This window comes from Aquila chrysaetos, chromosome 3, assembly GCF_900496995.4.
Source record: "Aquila chrysaetos chrysaetos chromosome 3, bAquChr1.4, whole genome shotgun sequence".
Lineage (NCBI taxonomy): Eukaryota > Metazoa > Chordata > Aves > Accipitriformes > Accipitridae > Aquila > Aquila chrysaetos.
This window is the reverse complement of record NC_044006.1, coordinates 54,006,115-54,027,206: the sequence shown is the minus strand read 5'-3', so window position 1 is coordinate 54,027,206 and position 21,092 is coordinate 54,006,115. Positions and strand designations below refer to the sequence as shown.

General features: G+C 37.5%; 1 protein-coding gene across 1 annotated transcript in view; it reads left to right on the top strand.

Moving 5' to 3' along the window:
• LOC115339484 (pituitary tumor-transforming gene 1 protein-interacting protein-like) overlaps positions 1 to 20,759 on the top strand; it is a 32,426-nt gene extending 11,667 nt beyond the window's left edge. Inside the window, exons 4-7 of the mRNA XM_030009539.2 lie at positions 1,930 to 2,038; positions 5,622 to 5,690; positions 12,224 to 12,270; positions 19,070 to 20,759. Of these exons, the coding sequence (XP_029865399.1) occupies positions 1,930 to 2,038; positions 5,622 to 5,690; positions 12,224 to 12,270; positions 19,070 to 19,119 (275 nt within the window). The 3' untranslated portion in view covers positions 19,120 to 20,759. The remainder of the gene's footprint in view (positions 1 to 1,929; positions 2,039 to 5,621; positions 5,691 to 12,223; positions 12,271 to 19,069) is intronic.
• The last annotated feature ends 333 nt before the right edge of the window (positions 20,760 to 21,092 follow it).

Genomic DNA, 21,092 nt, shown 5'->3' with positions numbered 1-21,092 from the left:
TGCCATTTGTGTTTCTAGATTGAATGTAGCTTCAACACAGAATCAAAACTTTGTAATGGAGCACGTTCTCAGCAAAAAAGTAAAAATGGGAAAAGAAGAAAAAACCCAACCCCAAAACAACAACAATAAAAAAAACCAAACCCAGGCACGTATTTCCTTAACAGACTTTTTACAAATTATACGCAGCAGCATGCCATGGGGTTATATAGTCTTATTGAGACTGTCCCCTTCAGACACAGCAGGAAAATTAATTACCTTGTGAGCGTGGTGGTGGTGTTTTTTCTTTTTGCAAATAAAATAGTGTTGGCTCAGTCTTGCTGAAAATGAAGGTGAATATTGCAGCTCTCAAAGTCAAAAACAAATGACTGGCTTCCAGTTACAATTTTATATGGAAGACATGTTGACAAATTATTAACCAGCAGTGAAGAAGCGAATGGTATAGAAGCAACATAATACAAAGTAGCTTAATTGTATTGTTTTTCATGAATAATAAGCAAATGAAATAGATAGTGGAGACAGGAATGCAGACTGAAAACTGACAGTCTTTTTCTGTGCTTTGTTAATGGGTTCAAAATATTTTTTTTCTGCAATTAAATAGTATACTTTTTTAAAAATTAAATGGAGATTAAAACCATTTTTGTTTTTACTTCACTGAATGAAGTATATTTAATTGCTTGTAGCTTGTAGGGAAGTAACAATGAGAAATGTGGTGTGGTGAAACGTGTTACTTTCAGAATTCACAAGTTCAGAGTTTACTTGTGTATTGTAACTAGAAACTATGTATTAATCTGTATTATAAACTGTACCCAGTAAATTATAACACAGAAGCAAAAATATTTGCTGTGGTCTAATCTTTGGCAAGATCTGTGAAGGATATGCCTTGACTACGCATGAGTTGGTGAGATCTGTAGAGAAGTAACAGACTCTTTGGCTTGTGCATGTAATCAGAGAGGACAGACCCTCTGAAATTTGCTTGCTAAATTTGGCTGTCTTATCACTAGTACCCTGAAGCAGTAAAAAGTGCATGTGCAGCTACTCTGTATTACTACAGCAGCATGAAGCTGCTGAATCTGACAGAGTTCAGAGGGATTTATGTGGGAGAAGGGAGAAGAGACAGCTTCCCTGCTCCTTCCCCCCATCATGCTTTAAAATAGTGTGGGGTGGGAAGAGGTGTTTAGTTTTTCTGTGTTACAACTTCCCTGAATGATTTAATTTTGTCCTTTGTTAGGTCCTTTAAATAACTCATCAAAGTTATGTCTGTAGCTTTGCTTATATCATCCCTGTTTGCTTTCTTCCGGGGCCTCACTCTTTTCTGGGACATCAGATTTCTGATTCTTTTTTATGAATGCAGTCCTATCCTGGTTTAGACTAGCTACAGTTGTTACAGTGTATGCTGTTAAAATAATACACACACCCCCCACACACTCCCCCCCATTTCTTAATCACTCTTTGGACATAGAAGATGACTCAGGAAGGTTTATGGAGAGTTTTATATTGGCTCCTTCAAATCCTCTGACATTGTCATCTTACTTCATTTTGCTTGTTCTCCAGCTGCTGCATGTAATGTGTGTACACTGCTGCTGCATCACTTTTTTTTGTTCATGCTGTACATTGGCTAAGGTCGTGATTGGGAGGACAGAACTGTGGAATCACGCCAGTAGATATATAAAGTATTACAGGATGACTTGTAATAGTTTGGTATGTGTAAAGAGCAATTTTACTTAATGTCTGTTCAGTGTAGATTATGCATAGTAGCAAAATTCTAATGCAATATGCTGAGTTTTAACTGGGCTAGTTGCACAGATTTGTGTGTTTGATATTTTTTTTTTGCATACAGAGATGAAAAAATACTTGGGAAGGAGGGAAATTATCAGAAAGACAAATGTTAATGCTGGAGTCTAACAAGTTTAATATATTCATATTTTTCAGTAAACTTTGAGGCTTTAATTATTGCCATAGCTGTAGTAGCTGGACTCATTCTGGTGTCCATAGCAGTCTGTTGCTGTTACTGCTGTTACTGCAGAAGGCGTTCCAGGAGGTAAATACATATATTTGTTTCCTTTACTAACTTTGGGTGCTGGTCTTCCCTCCCTACCTACAATTTTTACTCTCCAATATACTAAGGATCTTTTAATTTGGAAGCAATTTTGGTCACTTTGCTATATTTGAGAGACAACAGAAAGAGGTGTTTAGTGTCAGGCAGTATGGCACTAGAAATGATGCTGAAATGACACTGAAGTGATGTTATTAGTGGTAGGATCACAGATGTGTTCTTTAAGTAAGCTATTACTTTACATTTCTACATTTTATACTTCCTTATTAAGGTTGGACATGAAATATTTCAATGCTAAATAAATACTTGCTTCTTGTGATGACAGAATAATTTCTATCAAGGCAAGCTCATGGTACAGCAAAAAGGGACCAGGTGGGTAACAAGTAACTGAGAAGCAATGTCCTACAGCACTTGGTATCCATGCTTCAGAATTTGCTTTAGAATGTGTCAGCAGACAGTCAGTATCTAAGTGATTACCTGTCTTCAACAAGCCAATTCAACAAATTATTCTGTGTGTAAGATAATACTTTTTTGCTCGAAGATACCAAGAGTGACTTACTTAAAATAATACTGCAAAAATTAAATGTTCTTTAGCTCTTGGAGGGCTTGTAAATTATTTTTTTTTTTACTGGCTTCCTTCTCTAATTGGCTAATACCCTTCAAAGGGAGGGAAATAGTTGATGGGTAGCTAAAATAGTCAGTGCTGCCATGTGAAGTGATAAGTGCTTATTCCCTAATGAAACACCTGGAAAGCCTTGTTTATTGGGATAGCACAATATGCTTCCTTCTATCACTGAAGTTTTAGAGCTCAGGTTTCTGGGCAGTGTAGTTTCAGTTAGCTCTGTTCCTTTTTTCCTTCAGTACTTCTCACATGAATAAAATGTGGACCTTATTTCTTGATTTGAAATACCTTCTATACTATTTCAAGTACCTGTAATTCATTGCTCTTGTTTGAGGGTTGTTTTTTTTAAAGAACTTCTGCAGCTGTACAGTGTTTAGTGCTGACCTTCAAGCCAGAGAAATATGGTACATCTATGCCTTTAAAGAAAGGAGAAAATAATTGTAAATAACATGTCATTCCCTTCTCTTTTCCCTGAGGAAGATGCATGCACCTGTTCTGCTGGTAGATTGGTCTACCAAATCTGTCCTAGTGCAAAAATTGATAACTCTTTAGCCCTGTGCTGATAAGCCCTGAAGATGTATAGAACTGTTTTAGATTTTATGTAAGATCTGCCAATGTCCTCTGCAGAAGAACCATGTAGGCCCCTACATGTTGACATGCCAACAAATAAAGCTTGATTCCTGTGAAGAGAAAGATTTGTGCCAGACTTCAGTTTTAGTAGCTAAGTCGTCAATCAGTACTGTAACATCTAATTCTAAAAATAGAGGGTTAGTTGAGAGTCATCTTATGCCAGTACTCCAAAAGTGTCAAGCTTAATCTTGTGACACTTAGAGGATTTAAAGGTCTTGTCAGAGTGGGGTCCAGCTTATTTCAGGAGGATTCAGAATGTATTATTACAGTGAAGCCTGATTACATTACTGGCTTTAAACCCACTGATTCTCAGCAGGAATTCTTTTGCTCTCTGCTCCCTCAGTTTTGGGGATTCCTTTTCCACAAAAACTTTTTTTAACGAATTGGAAGAAGGAAAATTTGTAGAAATATAGTATTAGATCTGTTTTACTGACTACTTAGATGTATTGTCTCAGATCTCAGGTGTAACCTTGTTTTGCAGAAGTGTCAGTAGTCTTTCTGGGAGTTTTTAAGCTGCGGGGCTTCAATGTTCAAGAAGCCAGCACTTATCTTTTCCTCGAACACAGAGAATACTTAGGTGCATTAATCCCCACATCAGTAACATAGCTGGCTGCCTACCCCAGGAATCCCAGCACCATTGGTGCATTGTTTCAGTTCATTGTTTTTATCCTGTGTTTGGACTTAAGAGTCTGGTTCCATGTACTTGAGCTACAACTGTTCATGAAACTATATTAAATAGACTCTCTTGAACTTTGTCAGTTTAACAACCACTTTTTTTATTAGTATAATTTCAGACTTCCTGAATTTTGAAGAAAAACTCAATTCCTTCAAAGTGTCTAGAAATCAGAAGATATTTAATGCTTTTTTTTAAATTCTAGGGAAGAAATATATTTTCTGAATTCTATACCAGCATTTTATTTGTTTGATGGTTTTATATTTTGCAACACCAATGTGAAGTGAGACTATTGCATAAGAAGCTAGGGTCTCCACTAAAGTAGTTTTACGGAAGAGTACCCAAGAATGGGAGGTTCTGGTCTTCCTGGGCATGCTAATGTGGGGAATTGATTAGTTTTACAAAAGGATCTAACCTTGTTTTCCAGTAAAGGTGACCTGTTGCATCTGTTTTGTGCTGCTAAACTCCCTCAAGATTTTTCTAATTTGTTATGTGGAAACAAAAAAGGAGGAACTAGAAAATTTGTATGTGAAAACATTACATGGATACTAAATTACTGGGTTGTATTTAAATTACTAAGATGTTCGAGATGTATGGACTGATTAAGCAGATGGAAAAATTGAGTTCAGATTTCCAGTTCTGGTGTCTGATTTTTATATGTTAAAACATTTGACATGCTATAATTAACCACTGGATGTCACTCTTGCTTAACTTATATGTTGGTTGCTGCAGATGCGTGCTACTACAACTGTTCATGTCTCTATTAGCAGGTGTATTGTAAATAATTCGTATCAAACATCTTCAGATAGTGCATTCGGTTTTGAAAAATGATTAGCACCTGGGGAAGCATGGCAGGTGCCCATTCACTAATCCTGAATAATTGTCATTAATTCTGTCAGAAAAAAACCCCGGACAAATAAATATTGTTAGGCATTTGCTTCAGAGTTCTACAATTCTTATATGGTCTATCTAATGGTTAAGTGAAGCTGAGCTTTCTCCAAGGCAGGTCACAAAGCTTAAGTGCCTGCATTCAATAGAGCATATCTGCACATGTACAGCTCAGATGCACTGTGTAGGCTCAGCATTTTCCAGAGTCGCACAGCTGATGCACTCAGGTAAATCCTTGCTTATTCCAGAACAGGGAAGGCAGCTGTCAAGACAGTTCGTGCAGACTGCTTTCCTGGGGGAAGCTTGGGATTGGATAGTGGTGGTTGTTGGAAAGGTAAATTGTTCTGGCATCAAAGGCTTATGAACCACCAGTCTTCCAGGGGGCAACAATGGACTTAACTTTACGCTTACTCTAAAATGGGGTGTGGCACACGGGGAAAATGGCAAGTACGCGTTCTGCTTCTGGAACAGTTTGCAACCTGTTCCTAAGAGGCTTTAAATTGCCCTGTGGAGTCTGAAGGGCACATTACTACAGTGAGTGAAGCATTTGGGTATTATAAGATGTGAAAGGGTAATTCTACAAATTTGTCAATTATGCTTATTCAGCAATGAAATGTTACATGGCTGTGAAGAAGTATCTCAGGTCAGGCTATAAATCCTTTTTGAAAATAAGTCAAATGACTAAACGGTGATTGCCTAGCAGTGAAACTGCTTTTTCCTCCTCTTATGCTTTCCTTCCCTGCTTATTTTTCTAGTAGACCAGATGAAGAAGAAGAACGGCTAGCTAGAAAGAGAGAGGAAAGAAGACTACAGTCTCTTCAGAGGTAAGTCTTGACAGCTTGATATATAGCTATACACTTCCTGGTGATATAGGAGTATTCTGACCTTCTAAGGAATAAATGGCGTACTAAACAAGGAGGCATTGTGGAGTTAAGCATGACAATGTCAGGTTTTTACAAAATGGGGCTTATTGTGAGATTTGTGAACCTGATTAGGGGCCTGTATTTCTGTAAGTGAACAGAGAGCAAACAGGTTGATGCTCTCTGTGGCAGGTACCATGAGTGCTCTGTGCCAGCCGAGAGCAAACAGGAGGGATGTCTGAAGTCTTGCCTAGTCTCTCCTGGACTGATGCCTGTCTGTGGCATGAGTTAATGCCTAAGTGAAGCTGGGATTCACAGGCAAAAAACACTTTTTGGATTAATTTGGTAATCAGGTTTTTTTTGTTTTGTTTGTGGTTTTTTGTTTTTTTTTTTTTTTTTTTTTTAAATCTGGCTGGGAAAAGTAGAGAAGTTGATAGTGAGATACCTATTAGAAATTTTGCTCAGGATATGGAAAACTTTGGCTCAAATCTTAGACTTAATTCCATGTTTCCATCCTTTATGCTAAAGCTGTAGCACAGTGTAGAAAGTAGTGCAAGAGTCAGCAGTGATACAGTGCTTCTTGGTGAGAATGGCATTCTTTCAGGTGTAGGTTTTTGTAGCTTAGTGCTCCACTGAGTCTTCATGGTTTATACATTATTCTTTACATAAACAGTTTTTATAGGTAGAGCCATGATACTCAGTACAAGCCTGATATACGTTTTGAATCATACTTCCTTTCGTGGTCTTTATTTTGGAGATTCACAGTGGATTAGCTTTAGTAAAGACAAGAGGAGAATCCTAACCAAGTTAATGCTAGGCTTGGAGCTGTCAGGTGTGGGTTTGAATCCCCAAAGACTGACAAGGAAATTGATCTTAGGTTTGCCACTTCCTGGTTATGTTCTGTAAATACTTGGCTGCCAAGTAACAGGTGGGTACCTTCCCTGCTTTGCTGATACCTGCTGTTTTCTCTTGAACTCAGATTGATTGTTAATATGAGCAGGGACTGCGGGGAGCAAGGCATACCTCCAGACGAGACCCTTTGCAGAGCTTTTGCATGAAGACTTTGTTTCTCTATTACAAATGTGCATAAGACATAAAACATGCTTAGTTTGCTCAAATGTGTTACGTTTCTGACTGGGCGTAAAAGTGGGAGCCAATAAGGTTCTCTTACAGATGTACCTACACTCGTGTCTCTGGCAGGAGCTGGGAGAATTGCTCATCTTAACTCCATGCAAATCTGTTTTCTGGTTCTGAACTGCCAGATTACATGAGCAAATACAGCAACTGTTTGCCCTGAATCCAACAATGGTTATGGCTCTGAAGTAGGCATTGTGATGTTAGGAAGCAGAATAGATTCTGTTTTAATGGGTTAAATTGATGCATCCTTTAGCCTTGTACAAAATTCCTAAACTTGTTGGCAATAGAAGGAATTAGAATAGGATACAATGGGGATGTTTAACAAAGATTTTTTTCAGAGCTTGACTTGGTGCAAAGCTTGAATGATTAGTTCTGGTTTTGCGATTTTGATTTTTTTGAGCTATTACATACTGGCAGTTTATCTATTTCAGTTTTCCACTAGGTGTATAATACAGTTTAGTAGCTTTTAAACTCACCAAATTTAAACTTACCACATTGTTTTTGTTCTGCACAAACTTTATTTTTAACAGCACAGACTTACTGTTGCAGTAATGTGTATTCTGCATTTGTACTTGTTTAGGAAAGCACAAGCTTAAAAGTAACTTTCTGCAGAGGGAAGATGAGAATTAGATGTCTCCTAGTGTAGCTGAGCTAAAATTACTGTTTTGAAAATGTATGCTTTTATATGTAATGGTGCCACTAATTTAACCCTTTAGATTGTGTGTAAAAGCATACTGCTGATGCAAAGAATATTCTTACTTTTCTTTCATGCCCAAGGCACAACATTCCTTAGCTCTATGCTATGCCGATTTGTTTTGCAGAAAGCTACTCACATTCCTGTGGGGTTTTTGAGGTTGTTTTACTCTGTTGGGTGAGTTCAGTGAACAGTCTCAGCATGTATCCGTAAGATTGCTGGGATCCACAGAATGCAAGGACAGCATGAATCCAGGCATGGGGAAAAAAGCAAAGAAAGCATTTATTTGGGGACAGTAGAAAGCAGTACTTCCCCTTTCACCATTGCAACATAGTGTCAAACTTTATCCAAGAAGAGAATGGATGCAAGTATGTTTTCATAAACATTTAATTTGTGAGCTGAAAGTGTCATACTTGAATGTGTGCAGAAGGGTAAGAAGTAGGTGGCCAGTTTAGGAAGTATGCTCATGCATAGTCGTACCACACAGTTTGTCAGAGAAGTGCTGTTGAAGACTTGCAATGGATCAGAAAAAAGGGAAATTTTCTACCTTTTAATCCATGTCTAAGTAGTCACTGCACAGTAGGCAGAGCACTAGTGTGAAGGTGATGTTTTTCTTGTAATGCTTTTGTTGCCCTCTAAAGAGAAGGGAACCCATGAGGAATATCAACATTTTATTGTATGCCAAAACCATGTGCCTTGTGGTGAAATGTACATCCTTAATATTATGCTATGTTCTTTAGTTAAATCAACACTTACCTGTGTTTATTATAAAGCAAAGGCTCATGACCAGGTGCATAGGGGGGTGATTGTGTACCATAACCTTTCCACTGTGATTTGTGTATCAGCTTTAAATTCTTGGTACAGTTAATATGTAAGAAGTCTGATACTTCTGGAGTTTCAGGGTTTGCTGTGCACACACAGAGCAAGTGGTATTGCACCAGGAAATTAGCAATGCATAGCTAAGACCAGCTCCATTCCTGAATTAAGCCTAGGAACAAGGATTGCTGGGAGCAGACTGCTCTGCCAGAATGATTGTTGCAGCCTTACAGCAGCAGCCCTCTTTCCTAGCTTGTCTCAGGAGTGTGTCTGTGAAACAAACTGTTCTAATTGCAGGCGAGAGCTTAGCAGCAGCCCTGGGGTATTTCCTGTGTTCTGAACATGCATACCCATTGTGTGTGGCTGGGGGGTCATGGGAAAACATGAGGAGTAGGCAGCTTCCAGCAACCAGAACACCTCACCCTACCCACTGCTTGCTTCCTGTAAGGCCTCGGGTGGATGAATTGGTAGTAGCAGGCTGTAGAACAGATTAATAGTATCAACAAGCCATTTCTGACCAGCAGACTACAGAGGAAAACACTGTGCTGTACTGTGTGGTCTTTCTTTAGTACAACCTGTGAAGTTTTCACATAGTTTCTGAAAACAGCTGGATAGATATTCGGATAAATAGTATGGGTGGAAAATAGGTGCAGCATTGACCTTATGTTGGTCTGTTTGTTTTTCCTGTAATCTTATGTTTTTTCTGTGGGATGCAGCTATTTCATATACAGCTGTTCAGATCAGTTGGCAGTGGATGGAGAACAGGACTAGTCTGAGCTTCATTTCATGATTCCATTAGTGAATGGTAAAAACAAAGTAAGGAGGCCCAAGTTGCATAGTGTGTGATTTTTATTTTTTTTTAATTTTTTTTTTTTTCCTGCAAGCTTCAAGATAACTGCAGCACCTACTATTTTCTGGCTTTTCAGGTACACCGTAAAAGTCTCTTTTGAACTTAAAAATTTGTTTGTGTTAAGTATCTGTAATAAACTGAATTTTAGGAAGTGTGTTTTTGGAATACCTAGATGGCTGTTAGCATGAAGAGTAAGGGTAATGACATTGGCCCTCTGCTTGTCTTCTTGAGGACAAAACTAGCTGTTGTTTCACTGAGAAGGTTGAAAATTACTTGTGATATGTGGAGTTTGCAATTATGGGGAGGGGCAGGAGGGGAAGAAAACCTGGAGTTCAGTTTTTGACTAATACTGAAGGGAAATGGGTATCGTGTAGCTTTTAGTCCTTTATTGGACTTCATGTCATCTCTAATGTGAAAAAACATTTTTAAACGTAGTATCAAGTAGTTAGTCTTTTTCTGTACACTCATTTAATTATTTACAGCTGCAAATACATGGTACATTTATATGTTAGATTTATTAATCTATAAACCTTGATTTACATGTTGAAGTTTATAAACCAATGAAAAGCAATGAGATATTGTATGAGATAAACTGCCAAGTATAATTTGGTAGTGTACTGGTAAGGGAGAACAAGGAGGGGGGGCAGGGAAAGAAAGGATTGCAGTTCATTTGTGAAGAACCAAGTATGGAAAATTATGATGTGAATTGTTAGTATTAGGAAAAATAGTTTCTCAGCTTACAGCAGTGGGGACGACTTGCATGAAGAGCCAAGAATTTAGTATACAGAAAATGGGGTATTAGCAGTAGTATTAAGAAACAGAACCAACTCAGAAGACTGTAAAGTGACTTCAGTTGATCATAATGTTAAGATGTGAACAGTGCAGTAAGCCACCTCTTGGTGGCTGATTCAGTGACTGCCTATTCAGATTTGCATCTGATTCTTCTCAGTTGATGTATACCTAAGCCTTATTTACTGTATAAGTATTTAGTCATGGGTGATATGGTATAGTCGCGGCTGCCTGTCAAAGTTTGAATGTTTCACAAATATTAATGGTTTTACCCTTCAAACTTGAACAGTGTAAAGATTTTAGATGTTTGGTGGTTTGTTTTGAATAGCCTAGGGACATATCCTAAAGTGTTTCTGAGGTTTAAAAGCCTACACGGCCTGATTTTTTTTTTTTTTTTTATTTTTTTTTTTTTTCCCTGCAACTCTACTGCCTTACCTTCCTTACGCAAATACTTAGTGCTTTCTGTGTTCAGGGCAGATTCAGACTGACTGCTGAAGTACTGAGATTTCAGTTGAAACTGGAGCAGTGAGACTCCATTATTTCAGACAGGGTATGCAAAGCAGTGAAGAACATGCCATTAGTACCACCAGTAAAAAAACCTGGTTTGAGGTCAGGTGATATCACATGGAAACTATACAGAAATAACGTCTGGCTTTATACAGAAGGCTGCTTTAAGCAGAATCTCTGTTCTCTTCCTGAGATCCCTTGCCTCGTATCATGTCTTCCTCTTAGGCAACACAGGAAGCAGGAATCCTGTGATCAGTTTACCCTCAGTAGGTAAACTTGACTTCTCTTCTTCCTATTTTCTTCAACCTCTCAGTCCTGACTTTCTTCCTCTACATGAATTTCATTTCATCACCCTGATTACTCAGTTCCTTTTCCTCCTGCAGTTCAGCCAGGCTGCTTTGGTCCTATGCTGTGGGGGCTTAATAGTGGAAGGGGAGATAGGTATCTCAGGGAAATAGTAGTGGAAGGTTTTGAGTCAGACTGTCTTGTTTGGTTTTCTCATCATGCTTTATCTGCATGCTTTCCAGAAGTGCAGTTGCAGGGAAAGGCTGGTTGAGCCCTTCAGCTCAGTGGGAAGCAGGTTAATTGCTTCTGAGGACACACAGGATCTGATTAGCAGTAGGAATTATTTGGAGGTGGAATATGCGTATAGGGTAGATGGGATCTTTGGTGAATTAAGCTGTCAGTGCTTAACAGCTTTCTGCTGAATATGTGCAAATTAGAATCAGGCGAAAGTCACAACTTGTCTAGCTGGGTTAAATTTTGATAGGGGCAACAAACTGTATTTTTTTGTTAGAGGAGCATTGTTTTGCCAAATTCTATGTCCTTTCATCAAAATACATAGATCCTGGATCATCCTAGTGAAACAGTTGTGTAGGAGCTTTTTTGTTTGCTCTCAAACTAAGCAAAATAGATGCTGCCTTTGAAATACAGGAAAACTTTCTGAGGAATGATGGAACAATTTCCATTTAAACTTACTTCATTTTTTTCCCCCTTCACCTTTGCAAAGGGGAGAGGAGGAAGGGGAAGAAGAAATTGACTCATCAGACAGTTGGTTTATGTCAATAATTTAAAGTTTGGCAGTATTAGATACAGTCCTGAAAACTGTTGTATGATAAGACAATATAACTAGAGGGATCCAGTTTTTATATAACACAATATTTTTGTTTATGCTCTGCATGGATGCCATGCCGGATTTTAGAAACTAGCAGTTTTCACTTATACTTGCTGTATTGCTTAAACAGTAATACACCTTTTATCTTTTTGTAATTATTATATTGAATATTGAATTAGGATTCTGAAGCATGCTGTATTCACAGCTAAATTTTATTATTATGCACCCTGCTGGAAAGCATTAGGGAATCTTCCAATATTACACCTTGCTTCTTATGTATAGGCAAATACCTTAGTGTGTGTACATATATGTGGATGCATTACTTCTATATAGAAAAAACAGTATTTTCTTTATGCTTGCAAATATATCTTACTTTGACTTTATTGATTAGTGAGAAGTTATAGGAAATATTATAGATACATAAAGTGTATATAGAAAGATAAGATCTATAACTGATAAATGTGGGGTTTTTTTATATTTGTAATTGCATACTACTTTAAAAAATGTTGTCTCTTTCAGATGTAATTATCATATTCTGCTTACAGCTCAAAACAGTCTGAATGTTCTTCTGATGCCTTTATTTGTTGCAGGAAACATGAAAGAAAACTGAAGCATGATGAAATACGTAAGAAGTATGGTAAGTGGTAATCTTGTTTTGATACTCAGTATCTAAATTGATTCCTTTTTCCTAATTATTATTAAAATTCACAGCAGAAACAAGCTGCTTTATGAGCAGCAGAAGTAATCAAGCCCAGTTTCCTACTGATGCATGTCTTCTGTCACCTGAACACCTGATCTCATCACTAGTATGGTCCTGTTCTCTTCCAGCACTGACTTTCCACTTGACAAGAGAAAATGTGCTGGCTGGGGTGTTTGCTTGGGGTGGGCATTTAAATACATGTATTAAAGTAAGCCATTCTTCTGGTCTCTTCCTAAGTAAGAGTACTGATTTTGGAGTTTTTTTGTTTGCTCTTGAATGTGCTAAACCAATCTAGTTGAAATTGTCTAGTAGACTCATGGTTATTGAAGAGGATAGACTGACTAGCAGATAGCGAACTTTTAAAATCAAGCTTAACAAAGAAGGATGGAGGATGCAGCCTAATGCAGGGATTAAAATTGTTGTTTTTTCCTTTGTTTTTAAGTGGAGCTGTGGTCCAGTAGGAGAATACTGCAAGACTGTAGGACCTGCTGTGTTGTATAGGAAGCTTTTGTTATCTAGGCTTGTCAGTGCTTGCACTTTACATTTGATTTGTTCATAGGGTTAATAGTACTGTGTATTCAGAGGCAGATATGCTAAAACTATACTGCACTTTTTATTATGCAAATTGCACTAATGTCAGAGGAGGTTGATTCTAGGGGTCTGAACAGTCACTCAAAACTGTTAATTTTCATCCTCTTGTTAAACTGATTGGCAGAGTCTGGGAATGCTTTCATGAATCTGTAGCCTGCCCTTTGGCTGATGCGGGAGTGATACAGACAATCTCTATAGGGAATTCTCTGTTTGGAGAACATTTGCAAAAGTATGCTTCTTTGCTGGAATGGAGCAAAAATTCATTGTGAAGCTTGAGCTGCAGGAGGAAGAATGTTGTAGAAACCACAAGTCATTTTTGTTTAACAATCAGTCATGAGCTTCAGTCCTGTGGTATTTTATAGGATAACTGACCCTGTATCCCAAGTTTCAAGAGGTTTGTTTGAGTGGTTGACAACAATAGTTCAGATTTAAAAAAAAAAACAAACAAAATCCAAACAACAACATAAAGCAACACACACTTTTTGTGTTTGTTTCTCCTTAGAAGAGACCTTAGAGTCAGTCTCACAAGTTTGAATCATAGGGATGGATAGATCTGGTGAAGAACTTAAGGCAATGGCTGTGTGTCCATAACATGCAGCACTCTGTACAGATACACATATAGCTTTGCATCTCCTCAGCAGTGCGGCTAAAAGGAGTGAACACGGTCCTGAATTCAGTATAGCAGTTAATGGATCAAAGCACTGCATTAGGGTTAAGTGATGTTTCAAAAGGCTGCGTTCAGTCATATTTTGCTTGTGAAACTAGTTCACTTGTCTCCTAGATGGTCCTACATTTTGGTGAAGACAATCCTCTCTCTTCAGTACTTAACTTTCAGACCTTTGCAGGATGTTTTGTTGGATCTTGTTGAGTTTCCTGAGGAATATAAATGTATAATTCTATGCCTCTGGAAAGCATATACCAAATTCAACAAATCTTGCTTATAGCTATACTATGCACACAGTCGTATGAGAGCAGGTGCCATTTTGCCTCCACTTGAAGCATGTTAGTCTATGAATGACTCTAATTAGAAACAAGTTCATACATTCATTGTGTTAATGGAAGGCATACCCTCTTATAAGGAGTCAGGCATATTCATTTCTTCGTGCATTTTTTTGCAATGCAGTTTACATGAAAAAGATTGTAATTCAACTATAAAACTCAAATTTCAATAGCAAGCTTCTATGTAACGTTTATTTATTGACAGGCTTGCTTTATTGCATATACAAAGATGAATTTATATTATCGGATATACTGATCTGAGGCCTGGATTCTCATAACTCATTTTTTTCCTGAAGAAAAATCTCTTACATGAATAGTTGGTACATCCTGAAAGTATGTATGTAATAGAGGAAAAATGAAAGAGAAAATATGTATAAATTCTGAAATCCCTAAATATTATTGCTGATGTATATAGTTTATATTCTGATAACATGTAGACAAATTATTGTCTTGCTATAACCTTGGGTCTTCTGTCTTCATTTTTCACTGTCTAGTAAATACATATGCTAGCATATTAAACATAATCTAATAAAAATTGCTGCAAATAATTATGGAGACACTAGATTATTTTACTCTTACGCACTGCAGAGAGGATTCTCAGTTAAGTATGCATGGATGAGTGGCAGAATGACAATGACTTTGTTAATCCGACTCTGTAGATTAAAATGATCATGCCTGAAATTTCAGTATTTGGTTGGCTTTAAGGGAATGCCTTTTCCCATTTCATCCACTAGCTTTCCTTACCCCATTTAAATGGTAATTACACATTTATAATGCATTGCAGGTGTCACTCTAGCCACGGTCCTTTGGGAGCATTGGAAGCAATAGAGAGCTTTAGCAACCAGGAATACATGCTTTGAAGTGTTTTTGTTGCATAATTTGATAGTATTTTTCATTTGCTCACGTATGAATGCAATATGATTACACAAATTATATGTTGACTGTTAGAAAATTTTAAAGTAGAATTCAGAGTACTTTGGGGCTTGTGTAGTATACAAAGGAACTACAATTTAATTGCTGCTGCATTTGCTGCTATTGTATGTTCAGTATAGCGTTAGTGAGAAGCTGCTTTATTATTATTTCAGGATTTTGCCTGGTATTAGTGGAAGGATTCTTTCTCTTCATTTTTACAAAATTATTGCCTTTCATGATTTTGGGCTTCCACACCACTTGCTTCAGTTCTGCAAAGGTTTTGATCAGCTAATTTAATGATACGTAATCCTATCTCCTTTATTTTATGTGAGATGTTGATTTTTATATTCAGTAGTTTATCACAGTAAATGTTCCTTCTGTTCTAGATAGGTACTTTGTCTTGACCTTCTTTAGTGTTCTGAATGCAAAGCAGGGAAACCTTGTATTGCTATAAGAATAGAGTTGTTAATCTGGGGGTTAAAAATAAAGAGGAAAAGTGTAATAAGGGGTGAAGGCATGCAGCAAAGTAGTTGGTGGTTTTTTCTTTTTTCAGCGTATACAGTCTCTTGTAAGTATTTCCCTTGCTAATTCTATTTTTGGGCAGTGCTGATGTGATGAGAGTCAGATCTCAATGACTGAGAAGCTGTATAATTAGCATAGTATATAACATAAATGAATATGCTGGAAAGAGGTATTAATTTCTTACAATTGCTTTGTTATTTCCTATGTATTAGGAGGCCTCATTATTTCATACAATCTAATGAAGGATACTTAACCACTATACCTTTCAAATTTTTGAGTGTTTCTTGAATACTGCTAAGCAGGTCAAATATTAACCTCAAAATGAAGGTAAATAGAAGCAGGATGTTAGAAGTTCTTGTAAGTGTCCTGTGTTCAATATTCAAGCTCAGCAGTAACATGTAATGGACTTCATTGCAAACAAGTCTCCTGAAGCTACAACATCTAGCTTCTCTGAACCTGTAAGCGTAAATTAAAATTGGGTAGTCGCTCTCATGTCAAATGGGAAACGGTTGAGAGAGACAACTCGTGTCTGGTTCAAGGCAGCACGTGAGCTTTAGTTGAACCAGATATGCTATTCAATTCGCATAAGCTTGCAACTCCTCTGAGTGTCATGGCTAAGAGCAGCTGTGGCAGTTGACAGGAGCTTTTTGTCATGCTCTTTTTTTTTTTTTTTTGTATGTGTCTCTAGATTGGTTTTGTCCACTTACTTGAGCCTGATACAACTTCTTCAGTAAGAACTGGTGCAAGTGATGAGCTGCCATCTCCCTCCTCTCACTTAATGTAATCTTATGACATAGAATGCTGAGGATAAAAGAAATTTAAATGCTGAATGCAGATTTGAGAGCAAGACTGAGAGCAAGGTCTATCAGATGTTGTAACCTCTGTGGTTATCCTCATTTGGAAGGAGGGCTTGCCATTTCTCCTGGAGTACCTTCTTGCCTGGGAGATGAATTTCTGAAGTCATGACCAATAATACTCACACTGGACTGACCTGTAGTTCTTAAAGCCTGTTTAGTTCCAGTATTGTACAATAAGATAGATCAGAGAACTTTACCTTAAACATACGAATGCCTGATTAGTGGTGATTATATCTGTTCATATGTAAACATAATTCAGTAAAATTAAAGCAAGTACTACTGGGAATGGCATTTGCAATAACGAGTAAAAATGACACATTCACTTCAAATATGAGGACTAGTTGTCTGAAATGGCTTTTGGTTGAGCATTTTGGGGCATGGGCAGATAAAAGTATATTTGCTCCTCAGAATGGTATTGGAAAAGTTTTATCAGGAGTCTTAGACCATGCTCGGATTAATTTAAATTTGGCACTTCTGGAGGTAGAACACTGTTTCCATTGGATTTCAGCTGTTCAAGCTGCAAGAGAACAGTGTCTAGTGTTTTACTGTGCTACTTTCAGACCTATGAAGGGTCAAGTATGTATCTTGAATGAAATATAAGAAAGACATAATAAGCACTTGCCAGACTACCTAGAGAGAAGTATGCAACTTCAGTTAATTTTGTTGGGGAATCTAGTATGACCTCTTGCCACTTTGTGGAAAATTTTTGAAGTTTGGTGCCCTCATTTCCAAGTGGAACTTAATGAGTGCAGGGAGTTTATGCAATGCCAATTGTAATAAAATTATGTTAATTTCTAGTACTGTTGCTAACTTTCTGTAAATGTTGTGTAGAGATGTGTTTTGGATTTGGAAGGGGTGAAATACAGAAGTACTGCCAAAATTTTTAATAATTGGACTACTTGGTTGCCTTTCAGGTAACTAAATCCTGAAATCCATAGATACTAGCTGCCAAAGTATTAACATGTCTGGAGGAAGGAGGGGGTGGTGGTCTGGAAATAAAGTAAATGTTTTTTCTCTGTATTTGGGTTGGGGTTATATTAATGCAGGAATGTTACCTGAAGGCACTCAAGGTTGAATGGTAGGCCAAGGATAAGAGCTTTTTTTTTATTGTGTGTTAGCTTACTCCTCAGCTAGAGTAGACTTAATGGACCCTACAACTCTTTGTTTAAGTGCACAAAAGGTAAGATTAAAATTTAAGTAACTGCTTTCTGAAAGTTTAAAAATATAAACATTTCAAGATCTCAAAATATTGTAGATAACTCTTGACAATGCTGTCATGTAACCATATTCTTATTGCACAAATACTTAAAAGATTATTTTTTAAAGCAATTACAGAAACGTAAGACGCAAGGTGCTATACCAGGTAAATAGACCGTATTTTATGTTACCTGGCTGAAGCTTTATAACTGTGACTGACTTACCCCTTCTTTGGTGAGTAAGGGTCATTACATATGAGGGCTGGTTTTGATTTTAACTTTACAAATTGACTGCTTGTAATCTTGTAAATTTGAGTAGTTACAGAATTTTTCATACTTATTCCTTAATATTTGCTGTTCCCTATCAGGTAGGTAGTTGCAGTTACTGATACAATAATCAGCACTAAGCGGTTGTGCTTCTTGATTGACATCTTATTATAACCCGGCAGTTCAAAAGAAGTACAACAACTGCAACAAGGTAGACAAAAGTATAGTCTTCCTTCAGTGCTATTAGTTTTTGGCTTTTAGATAGAACAGTGAACGTTCAATATCTGTGTGCAGTTGCATGTGGAAAAGAGGTATGGTATGAAAAGGTCTGAGGGGAGTTTCTTACAAGATTTGGCAGTGACTAGCATGATCTTTCTCTTCTACTATTGGGAAACTGAACATTAGCAAATTGGTGGTGTTTGGCTTAACTGTGTTCTGTTTCCATGCCCTAAACAAATGAGCTAGAGAAAAGTCCAGACTTGCGAAACATCAGTATAAAAATCTTGGGTAGAACAGATAGCAGTAGTGTTTCTGTTCTTTCACAACAAAAGGTCAACCTTTGGACTCTTACGAGACTCCTTTATTTTCGGTATGCACTTCTGCCTAGCCCAAATCTAGTGTGTGGTTTAAAGTCTCTTTGAAATAATTGCTGTGCGGAACAGCAATTGCTCAACTAACCCTTAACAGAAGATGGTAATGCATATCCAGACACTCAGCATAATTGGATGGCTTTGCAATGCCTTCTGTGACAGTATTCTGGTAAAGTCATTAAGAATCTTCATGATGGAAATGTACTGCAACCTGGATTCAGTGATGCTCTTGGTCTGGTCCCTGGAGGTTTTAGTGCATGTAGAAGTGATCTTCATTTGTTCTTAGAGATTATTGTCCTGTTGCAGAAATGCTGTAAGTGGCTGAATGTGACAGATGGCTGTGTATAATCGAAGTAGAACTAAGTCAAAGTAGCAGCACTTTACATCTTAAAAGGATGATGATCTTATAATCTTGAATTTATAAACTGGCCAGTCTGAATCTGTTCTTCCTGAGCTATCTCTATGCTTAGATTTTTGTAGACTTGACTCTCTCAAAAATGCATTTTTGTAGAGTATACCTCACGAATCAGAAATGCTTTTTTCCATAAGAATTTTTCACAGAGAAATGTTCTTTCCCTGCTAAATGATGAAATACCTATTCATGATTATAGTCTGAGAAATAAGAGTGCTTAACACTTTTTCAATTTATTATTCTTGAGTGTTTGGGTAATAGAGGAACTATTACAAGAATTGCCTTTTGGTTTTGTTAAATGGAGTACCTATTACAGTGAGGTCAGTAACTCAAGGTTTTTATGTAATACTGGTAAGAAAATTATAAACGCAGTCCTGTTTTGTTTTACAGGTCTTCTCCAGGATTGTGATAATCCATACAGCAGATTTGAGAACGAATAAAGCTGAGCACCTTCCACTAGAGCTGTAACTCCAGAACACAGGAAGATACTTTTTGTTTTCATTTGCTCTTTGGGTTCTTTTTTTCCTGAAAGTGTTTCCCCCCCCCCCCCCCCCCCTCCCAGTTGTAAAACTAGGAGTGGATAAAGACTTCATGAAATACCTGTTTCTGTCTTCTACCTATAAAGAACTAATTTTTTTATAAATACTTTTGGTTGTTGAAATGTTTGCTGATTTTTTTTTTTTTTTTTTTATGATAACATTTAAGTGTGAAATACTATCTTTCCTCCTCTTAAAACTGTGTTTTATTACATGATCTAGAAGGCTAATAGTCACAGTCACGTGTTTGAATTCAGTCTTAACTGCCACTTAAAACAGTTGTTCCCATATTCCTAAAAAAAAAAAAAAAAATTCTCTACTGTATCTTTTTTATAAAAATAAAAGGCAACATGGAAGCACAGCTTCACACAGCAGAAATAGCTGATGTTGGTATTGATGAGAAAATACACCAGGCACGTTCTTATGTACTACCATCAAGTGAGAACTGGGTGGATTTTTTTTTTCCCTCTGGAAAAAGATCTTCAAGAGTGTAATGTCTAAGGGCTGAGAGAGGGGAGCATATTTGAATAATTCAACTTAGTTGTGGAGATGTTAATATGTACTTTGGATATATCACTGATGTGAAAAAGAAACTACTTCAGTTGGCAAAATGGGAAGAAAGTCATTCTTGAAATATAGTTATGTGTGCCTGAATTTAAGAAGAAACATCAGTCTGTGTGAACACTTTCTGCTGTAAGCTTAATGTATAATTAAAAAAAAAAAAGAAAACAAAAAGCCAAAATTCTGCAGTTTATCAGGGTTGACCCTGGTCAGCAGCTAAGCCCCACCCAGCTGTTTGCTCCCTCCCTCCCTCCAGTGGGATGAGGGAGAGAATGAGAACAGCAAAAGCGAGAAAACTTTTGGGTTGAGATAAAGGCAGTTTAATAAGTGAAGAAAAGGAGGGTAGGAGGAACAAGTCATGCAAAGGCAATCACCACCTCCCAGAAGTAGACCTCTGCCCACCCTCCCCCTCAGTTTTTGTTGCTGAGCATGATGTTGTATGGCCTGAATATCCCTTTGGTCAATTCTGGCCTGCTGTCCTAACTGCGTCCTCTCCCAGCTTCTTGCCACCCCTGGCCTACTTGCTGGAGCGGGCAGAGTGGGGAGAAATGAAACCTTGATGCTGTGCAAGCAATGCTCAGCAAAAGCCAAAGTACTGGTGTGTTATCAGCACGGTTCTAGCCACAAATCCAAAGCAAAGCACCATATGGGCTGCTATGAAGAAAGTTACTTCCATCCCAGCCAGACCCAGTACAGTAAGGTAACAGTATTTTCTTAACCTTTTATTGTTCTTTTGATATTTCCATAATGTGATTTATTTTCTGTTTTTCTTTTTGTAGAGGTATTTCACTGAGCATTTTTACTAGCGTACCAGTAACAGGCAAAGAGCTCTTCTCCCTGAGCCTAATGCAGGTTCCCATTTATTCTGTACAGTTTAAATAACCTCCCTTGCTGTATATTATCCATTAAACAAATGTACAATATTGAAGATGTTCATGTTATTTTTATCAATGTTCCTAAAATAAAAACTTTAACATCTTTAATATGGTTCTACTTAGTTCTGTTTTTCCATACAATTTCAAATTAACTTGGTTTAAAAGAAGTGATCGAGCATGAGTTTGGGAGAAGGGAAAGGATGCGTTTTCACTTTTGCTGTTTTTCTGACAGAAGAATAAAATCTTAACAGCACATAGATGTGGTGGGAATTAAATCCTGCCTGTGGGTGATGAGGTGAATTGCCATTCCTTCCAGTGCGAAAGAACCTGCTTTTACTTAGGCTTTAGTAACTATCACTGATTTTGGTACAGTGTTCACTTCCATTCCTTCTGTGTTCTTACCTCTAAACAGTTTCTTTGTATACAGTTTCTCAGGAATTC